General features: G+C 37.9%; 1 protein-coding gene across 1 annotated transcript; it reads right to left on the reverse strand.

Moving 5' to 3' along the window:
- Positions 1–898: 898 nt before the first annotated feature.
- LOC148719232 (uncharacterized) lies at positions 899–6203 on the reverse strand. Its single transcript, XM_088741922.1, has 4 exons — positions 6064–6203; positions 4669–4855; positions 3504–3616; positions 899–2388 (listed from the first exon to the last, which is right to left on the reverse strand). The coding sequence occupies exons 1-4, from the start codon at positions 6082–6084 to the stop codon at positions 2161–2163; spliced, it is 549 nt and encodes a 182-aa protein (XP_088598048.1). The 5' UTR covers positions 6085–6203; the 3' UTR covers positions 899–2160.
- Between the last annotated feature and the right edge of the window lie 3703 nt (positions 6204–9906).

Raw genomic sequence — 9906 nt, forward strand, 5'->3', positions numbered from 1 at the left:
ACGTATCAAATACCGCAGTTCAAAATATATGATTTTCATATATTTATTCTATCTCAGTAAACATGTCATGACGTAACAATATAAGCAGTAGTAGTGCAAAACAAAAGGGACTATCTCACAGAAGCTTACAAGCAACTAAATAGTACTGATGAAAACGGTAACAAGGTATATAAACATGTGGCCAGCGACCCCACGTCTGACTTCGTCATCAGAGTAAAAGAAACTGTACAAGAGGCCCACTCCAAGGGTGTAATCAACACCAATACAGCAGAGTATCTGGTAATGGAAAACGCTCAACCAGGAAATATCTATTTCTTACCTAAAATCCACAAACCGCAACGCCCACCTCCCACTCGACCGATTTGTAACACCATCAAATCTGCCACAACTAACATCTCTAAGTGGATTGATGATCAACTACAACCACTGGTCGAGAAACTGGTCGAGAAAAGTTCAAAGTTCAACTACCCTCCCTTCAAAACTAACAAAAATCTCAAAATTCATTTCTCTCATAAACATAAAAAGCAGAAACCATTGCAATCCACTCGTCCCGGATTCTGGCCCTGTAGGGCTGACATAAGATGCAACTGCTGCAAAACATACTGGCAATTTACAGGGTCAGTTAAAAGCAGCACTACAGGAGAAACGATGACACTGCGACAACACACGTCATGCAAGACTAGCAATGTGATATACCGGATAGAATGCAGCAAATGTAACGATCAGTTCGTAGGCGAGACAGGTCACCCAATTCACCACCGTGGCAATCAACACCGTAGCGACATCAAGGGTGGACATAAAAACATACCCTCTGTCAGACATTTTAAGAGCTGTAGAGTCGACCATCTTAAACTTACGGTTATTGAAAAAGAAGTCAAAATCAAGAAATCAGAAAAGCAAGAGAAAATTATTGGATTTTAAGACTCAATCCTACTATCAATAAGCTTACTACATGAATTATAACTACTTTAACTTATCTATTTTAGTCACCATAACACGTTTCGCTGTTATCTATTCTATTTTTATATTATTACGTCATGACATGTTTACTGTTGACACGAATTTTAAATTTGAATATTGCTCATGTAATTAGTATGCTCCTGAGGAAGACCGAGACGGTCGAAACGTCGAGCAAATAAACCAATAAAGCTACATTGGAGTTGGCCTCTTGACCATTACATTTCTGCTCTTATTTACGTTATTTCAAGAGCCCACGATCGCTTCAGTGATCCTCCAGGCAGCGCGTTTGAGACTGATCAGCTTTGTTCGTGGGACCCCTTACAAGCTTCTACTTATATATATATATACTTATATAGTTTTCTATTCCAGACTATATTAAGAGTGACTCAATCTAAATCAGTCGAAATCTTCATGTACAAGTCGAGGTTACTTTATTTAAATAAATCATGTCTTTAAATAATCATAGTAGTGACTTATCTGAGTAAGTCATACAAAGAATATAATATAAGAATTCATTGTAAAGCATAGATATAAAAACTCAATCTCCGTCGATAGCATGCACAACATGAATATATTCTTCATCTCAAATACATAGTATTACGTTGCATTTCACTTGTAAGGTGAGTGTCAATTCATATCCCGGCGGGTTCTTTTAAATAATTATTCTTTACTGTACAACTGACACTTTCTTGTATCTTAATTTAACTTTTTCATCTCCTTATTTTTTGTTCTTGATATCTGACATATCTCAGCGTAAAGAAGTTATTAACTAACTTCGAAGTGCATAACAAGGTCCAATATAGAAAATCTCTTTGAATTGTATTGCTTTCGTCTCTTATCACCACGATTGCGTCACTCCCTCAACCAATCAAATGCGAAAGTGACACCATTCGTCACATGGTTACTCGCTTTTTTTCACACTCCTCACCTAAAAGAGTTATTTTCTTCCGATCAAAGTCGGTGAGTTGTCATTTTCTCCTCGTGATTCAGTCTTATACATTGATTATCCCCGTAACTCTCGATACTCAGTGGAAATGCACTTTTTGACAATTGTTTTGCAGTTATGTTTTACTCACTAAAAATGCTTAACTAGTTTTGTAAAATAAAACTGCCAGGGGTGAGCCAAGTGAATGAACATAAAGCTACAGACACAAAATTAATCTGCCTATCATTTGGAGAATGTCGTAGTTGAATAATTACTTAAGGACTGATAGAGATCCATGTTCCACAGTCTCTCCAGTTAGAGCTCCAAACGACCCGCCCACCCTTAGCACTTTTGATCGCGCGGCCATTGGCTCTGGAGACTATTACTGTTAGGACATCGGTCACATCGTCCTCCGTTTCATCATCAAAGTAAAGGAACCAGTGATCCCTCATCAAAAATTGATAGTTTTTGTCCGTCAGTTCCGCTGTAGAATTATGTGCTTTCTGCCGATAAAAAGAAAGAGCAAGGTAACTTCATAGGACTACAGTCCACTATATCCCCTAGCCTGTTACATCACTTAGGGTCTAGTATTAAAGCATCAGTAATAAAAAAGCTCGATATAGTTCATAACTAAGCAGAGCGCGGGAAAGACATGCTATTTTTGAATGGACCAATCAGAGTGTAAGATTGTTGTCCAAGGTACATCGCACGGACTATTGGAATGCTTAGGTTGTTGAGTGCGCTGTTTCCGAAAAAAAAAATAAAATATGAACAAATGAGAAAAAGAAAAAAAAAAGAACACAACTGCGCCCTTTAAAGTGAACCTAAACCCAAAATTTTTTTTCGCTTAACGAAATAAGCTTATTTTTTGTAGTATTTCTATGCAAAAATGTTTTAATTTGCTCTAATCTTTAATTTTCTATGCCCAGTCAAAATAGGCCGCCATCTTGCCCCACGAACGAGTTTAAAGAGGAATGGCTCTAGCGGGTAACGTGACGTCAAATCGAGAAAACGAAAGTCTGCATCTCACACATTTTCACTTGTTCGGAAAGGTTGTCGTAGATATTGTCCGAAATATGCCAACTAGGTGTGTTGTATGAAGAATGTATGAAGCGCGATACCCTCTTGCAAATTTCGCACGTTGCTACATCCCTCTACAACACACTTAGTCGGCATATTTTCGGACAATATCGACTACAACCTTCCCAAACAAGTGAAAATGTGTGAAATGCAGACTTTCGTGTTCTCGATTTGACGTCACATTATCCGCTAGAGCGATTCCTCTTTAAACTCGGTCGTGGGACAAGATGGCGGCCGATTTTCTGTATTTTGACTGGGCACAGAAAATTGAAGATTTGAGCAAATAAAAAAATTTTGCGCAGAAATACTCAAAAAAATAAGCTTATTTCGTTAAGCGAAAAAAAAATTTGCGTTTAGGTGCACTTTAAACATCTTTCTGTACAAGGGTTGGTTCTGAATTCGCTATTTCTATGGCAATTTTCTCTGCCTACATCCATTTTTTTACGCATTTTGTTTCATACTTCACGCTGAAAACTACTTAATTTTTACATGAGAGATACTATTCTATCTGTCGTCTTTAATTTCAAGCCGCACTAACCTTTGCGACCAATCGTTCTCCATCAATGGCCAGCATATACTCCGGCCAATCGGCTGGATGAATTGTATAATAGGACAAACCATCAGTGTGTTTTTTGAGGAGGAATTCTGTACCTACAAATATACACAATGATATAAACAGTGAGAGTTAATTCAGAGCAGAAGAGGCGCTTACCCTATTGGCAGAGGAACCGAAACGTCGATTTCAGTCACGTACATTTAGGATTTAGTACAATATCGGTCGAGAATAGCAATTAAATTTAGCTTTTATCACAAAATCTCGAGAAACTTTTTTTCGGACGTCACTGTGAAATGTGCGAAGCTCTGCGTTGTAAAGAGAATTCATCAAAGCTACCATCCTGACCCTCTCAAGACACAACCGCGTATTTTTCATACCATCATTGATAGTACCTTCGTTAGAGGGCGAACTATTTGGCGGCAAGCCTCTCCGTCATCCGACTGTGATTGATGGTATATCGAAGGCAAAAAATAAAGTACGGAGAGGGAAAAAGGAAAACACCTTGAGTATTACAGCACTCAGCAAAAGAGGAACATGCTAAGTAAATAACTTTGGTTCCGCTCTCCAGTACCTTGGGGCGTTGCAATTTAAAGCCATAGCACTTGCTCAACATTTGCACATCGATATGATTTTAGCCCACCTATAGGTGGATTCCTGCTGACGTCATTGTTTACATTTTTGCTCATTTGCATACGGCTTTGCGTAAAGAAGGAAGCATGTTAGATACAAATTGACTTCAGGCAGCTAAAGAGCTAGAAAACCTTAGTACATGGTGAAATTTTTAGCTCTTTGGGTGTAATACTCAAGGAGAAATAGTCCATCGAAAACTGCAAAATTTCTGGGTGGCAAAAGCGCTAATGAGCTCATACATTCTATGTAAAATTTTGAGTTTTTAAACCCGTGTTGCACAAAAAGTATTCGATGCATCAGGCTCGTATTCATTGGCCGAGTTAATCGTACTTCGACCTTTCGATATTCAGAACTGATTTATTTTTAGCTCCATCAGAAACTGAATTGCCTATGCTAATGAGGCAAATATTGTAAACAAGGATTCCCCTATTGACAGTCAGTTTCATATCAGCTATTGTAAATGTTTTGGCTTACCGTTAAGAATGATTATCTGCGCCAATTAACAATAAATACTCACCTGTTCTGGGACCTGTAGATCTTCCAGTAAAGGACACGGTAAAAGGTCCGTCATCCCCAATCCGCTCAGCTTTGAAGAAACCGGCTGTGCCTTGTCTCCTGAACGCTTTTAATGTGTGGTTTGTTATCTCTACTTTGTATTCCGCATTGCACGTAGAAAATAATAGACAGGGTAAAACTAGCAAAACCTAAAAACGTTGACAAGGAAAAGATAGAGGAAGTCAATAGAATAACATGTGGTTTAAGTGGATTAACCTTATGATAGAGTTGAGGTATTTAAACCGGGGATCCAAGTTTTGTAACCGGAAGGCGGAACTAACCAACCGGTCAATTATAAAGAGAAGAAATATAGATGGAAATGAAAGAATTGATTGCTCTGGTCTGATGGTTCAGCTCCTTAGTTTTTCGAAGGCTAGTGCGAATACATCATGTTGACTATATGAGAAATGATCAATCTATCCTTAACCCGGTGACACACCTGAAGAGTTTATTCACCGATCCATGTGATCGGCGCATAAATCGCAGATATCTAATATACCAGATATCGGCCATTTTATACGTCGATCACAGTGATCAAATCCAGCTTTACGTAAATAAATTAAACCACTTATTTATCACTCAGACTTGCAAGAAAACCCATGAGTATTTATAACAATCCTGTATGGAACTTTCGAAACTTTAACCTTTAACTTTTATACGTAGTTTTTGTACGTAGTGATTTCTTTACCCGCCCACGGACGAGCTAAACATGCTGAAGTATTTGAGCTCAATAGACAGCTTTGCAAGGAGCGGGAATATAATCTTGTCCACACTGAGTGTTTCAGGAAATAAGCAAGAAGACACGTTGGGGTGACTGAAACCTATGGTGAGGAAGACTGGGCTCCCTTCAAAATATCTCGGCCTAAAGATGGTGAGAAAGTACACCGTTGCATAAAAAAATGACCAATGAAAAGAGGAAAGAGTAAAATACGGTAGATAAGTTTTTGGGTAACAAACGCCTCCTTCGAAGAGTCTAAAGACGACTTTTGGAATGTTTAAGCATTGAATTTTTATAATAATAAAAAAAAAACTGTAACACTTTGATGGAATCAGGACGTTACAAAAAGGCAGCGTGAGTTAAACTGTACTGACTCCAATTAATAAGTTCTTTCTTTTAATGATTTCAACAAACTTCTTTTGGATCATCCGATATCCACTCAAGGTTAGTGAACGGACGGTTACCTTAAGGTATCAGTTAGTATAAGCTTTCCTCGGGTCGGATAAAGTCTGGACGTTAAATTAAAAAAAAAAAACCATCACGATGAGTAAAAGCTAGAATAGTAACAGTAAAAGACTTTCATCGAAATGCTTGTCGGCGCACACGAATCAAGAGACCCTTTGAAAAACCTTGACTTACCATTAGTCTTGCGCCGGCCATTTTACAGGAAGATGTACCAAGTTCTGCCTTTAACTGTGTTTGTTTGTTATACGTATAACATTTCGAACTTATATATACTTATATATACGCTGTAATTTCGAAACTATTTTCGGGGCTATTCCCTTTCCTGTAAGCTTTTAAGATAGATTTTGACGACTAAGCATTACATGAGCATTTGTCTATTCGACGTAAAGGAACTTCCCATTCAGAGAAAGAGCCAAGAGTTCTAATCGTTCTAAAAAAAAAAAAAAAAAACAAAAACAAAAACCTGCTGCCTCGTTTTATAGGGAGATTCTTGGGGATCAAATCGTTTGTTTCGTAAAAACCGTGAAATTTGTTGAACGGTTCAGTGCTTTAAAGCCTTGTTTACATTACTACTAAATATCTAGTAGGCTTAAAAAGTAATTTCCAAGACTACAGATTTCCTTAACAAAGCAAATGTATTGAGCTAAACTTCAGGTACTGATATATCTACCGCAAACATACCGAGTGAAATACTAGAAATCCTTACTAATAGAAGAGCTCTATTTTTTAAAATTATTTCATCCTCCTACAAGGAAAATCACGAGTTTCAGGAACTTCTTACCTTCTACTTAAAGGAAAATTGAAATGAAAATTGTTTTAGGTGTCTTTGATTAAATTACGTTCTCCGTTCTCCGAAATATCCACTATTCGTTAGAAATATGTTGTTTGAAACTGGGGAACAAGGAAACTTTTCTTTACATCTGAAGAATCAAAATATAAAAAATCGCGGCTTGCAGCACACAATTCAGTTGCTGATTAAAACTCTCCCAGTACTCACGGCGTTTGGTTTGCATTTTCGATTTATGGTTAGAATTAACTGACGAATGTATCCAAAAACAGAGTGCCGACTTTTTTCAAGCAGTAATTTTGAAATGAATAGAACAATCTATTTAAAAATCATAAACAATGAAGACAATTGTATATCTTACGTCAACCACGTGAGTCGCTTTCTGGGAAGTCTAAAGTTTTACTTTCTATATTTATGATAATTATTAAATCCTGAAGTTTCGTCTCGGGAGTTAGAAGTTTTAGTTTTGTTTTTGAGCTGCCGGTAGGTGTCTGAGCGCGCAATGCAACTGCCAGACCTATGTTGAATGGTAGAGACATCGATTCTCTCTCCCTCTCTCTCCTCTTCTCTCTCCTCTTCTCTCTCTCTCTCTCTCTCTCTCTCTCTCTCTCTCTCTCTCTCTCTCTCTCTCTCTCTTCTCTCTCTCTCTCTCTCTCTCTCTCTCTCTCTCTCTCTCTCTCTCTCTCTCTCTCTTAAAAATATAACCCTGTGTAGAATTACTCAGTTAGTAACTCAAGACAATTGCCTTTCCGCATAAAAACAAATTTTTCAGGGAACATGAGTTAACAAATTTTCATAATACACAGAATTATCTTCTTGACATTCTTTCTCATGTTAGACCTCTAAAATTAAAAAACATTTGATTTATGGGCCGTAAATTGTTGGTTATTTCATTTTCTCAGGATAATCTAAATTGTACTTGGACAAGCCGTTAGAGGAAATAGTATTCAAGGTAGAGTAAAATCAATTAGTTTTCCATTTGGGTTCGAACGGTTACAGGTATGTAAAGAGCCCGAGCCAGCTGAGTGGCAATCTGCTGTATTTTTTTGTTTTTTGTTCGTTAGTCTATAACAATAGCTTTCAAAATATCAGGGTCAAAAAGGAAAGCAGCTTGCCAAATATCAGGGTCAAAAAGGAAAGGAGCTTGCCATAATTCGAAGCGAGGATTTTATATAATAATCATAGACAGTAAAGACAATGAAAGGACCTTAAAGAGGAAAAAAGATCAAATTTCATCCAAGGTCAGACTAGCGAAAAGAGCCTAGATATATTGTCAACTGATTCCCATCTGTCCACATGTCTTCTCCAAAGAGTACCAATATTGTTTTACTGATATAATGAATTGCAACTTGTCATTCTCTTTCAGCCTTAGCCGTACCTTTTTCGGTTTTATCACAACCCTTTTCCTTATTTGGTTTTACTACTACCCCTTTCCTTGTTTCGTTCTTGAACAAGATTTTCCGCATCGGGCCATAGTTAATTGGTAGTTTAGTGATGTTTTCACTATATTGCAACATATCGGGTGATTAACTGTAAAACGCGTGGCGCGATTAAAAAAATACAGTTCTTCCTGTAGTTAAAGGCTCGGGGATAACCCTTCTTGTCAGTTACAATGATTTAATCCAGTATTTCTGTAGTTGCGATAGTAACCTTCGGGTTTTTCCCCGAGAATACCATGTGGATACAAATCACTTCCTGTGATCGATTAGATTGTTGGATTATCTTTATTGGGAAATTTTATCCCGTTTTCCTCAACATCTTTTGACGTAAGCGACTTTCTTCCGGGTCGAACCCCCTTGCAATAAATTATATAAGAAATCGTCTTCGCAGATAAGCTGCAGTGAAGAAGATTTCATAAAAAGTGCCTGTATGAATTTAGATGAATAAAATGGGTAAGTTTCTAAAGAAACTGTGGTGCTGCGTCGGTGGGGATAACAAGGTAATTTGGTAATATCAACTAAGTTGAAATTGTAAATTGGCCACCATAAAGAGTTAAAAAGCTGACGTTTCGAGCGTTAACCCTTCGTCATTCGCTCTGACGAAGGGCTAACGCTCAAAACGTCAGCTTTTTAACTCCTTAAGGTGGCCAATTTACAATTTCAACCTAGTTGATATTACCAAATTATACTGTATAAACTAAGGCTTCGCTGGGATTTAACCATTGACTAGGCGTTATTGTCTGGGTGTCTTTATTAACTGAGCAACGAAGCCCCATGTTCTGAGCGAAGCAAATTTGAGAGGAATCTGCATTCCCTTATGGAAATATGGCTACAATGAAGTGAAATAATTTCATTTCATAAACGTCTACCGCAAGTCAGACCGGTCTTTTCGTACAGGAATTTTCCCTTTAGTCCGAACCGCCCTGCCAGATCAGTCGGTAGATGAGCCTTGGGAAACTATTTCGACAGACTACAGGGAGACCTCACGTGGATAAAAGTAAGGCTTACCGTCCACTGTAACTCGAATTAAGTGTTTACCCACAAAACTAAGCCTCTCGTAAAACGGTGACGTCAATAGTCTTCGTTTGCTTACTTGTACCTTTTTCGGCCGGATGATTAGACCTTTCCTCTGCGCATGCTTAAGAGTTGAGTGGAGCGTTGCTGCCTGCAGCGATTACTGCCGTTTTCAATTGCATCCCGGATAATGCTTGGAGAAGCCATTTATCCATTTCCAGCATGGTCGCAAAATATATTTGACGGAAACGATTTAATGCATTTTCAGAGTGAAAACACAGTTTTCAAATGATTCAGCCAATATAAATATGTGCACTTCTCACGATTAATGGACCTCCGATTTTACTAAGAACCGCAAAGACTGCCCCTCTAAGCTATTTAAGAATAGCTTAGAGGGGCAATCTAATTGAAGGGAAGTAATGATTTTTCACACAAACTTATGTTTTTAGTTATTTATTGGTCTGAAACGTTTATAACTAGTGCCTATCGTTATTTTAGTATTTTAAGCCTCCTAAACTCATTACTTTTGTCTTGCTTGATAATGACGTTATGTAAACGTCCGAAACGTCGTCGACTAGCCTTTTGTTTTTAGCCTTTGTTAGGTGGGGAGGGGGTGGGAGTTTAGAGCTAACTTGTCGCATTTCTAAATCGCTCCTACTTCGTGAACTTATATTTGGTAAAATCGATAGGCCTTGTGAAAAGAAAAATTCTAGTGCAAGATTTGGGAGGAAAAAAAACCCGGGATTTGTTCGGGTGTTGTTGTTTTCTTTGAAAAAG

The sequence above is a fragment of the Stylophora pistillata genome, chromosome 12, assembly GCF_964205215.1.
Source record: "Stylophora pistillata chromosome 12, jaStyPist1.2, whole genome shotgun sequence".
NCBI lineage: Eukaryota > Metazoa > Cnidaria > Anthozoa > Scleractinia > Pocilloporidae > Stylophora > Stylophora pistillata.

What these genes read in the sequence shown, in the direction of transcription:
- LOC148719232 (XM_088741922.1), bottom strand. Translation starts at nt 6,084, where the DNA reads ATGGCCGGCGCAAGACTAATG. An exon ending in TGGCCGGCGCAAGACTAATG is followed by an intron (nt 4,856 to 6,063) that starts GTAAGTCAAGGT and finishes CAACGTTTTTAG; the next exon opens with GTTTTGCTAGTTTTACCCTG. An exon ending in ATCTACAGGTCCCAGAACAG is followed by an intron (nt 3,617 to 4,668) that starts GTGAGTATTTAT and finishes GTATATTTGTAG; the next exon opens with GTACAGAATTCCTCCTCAAA.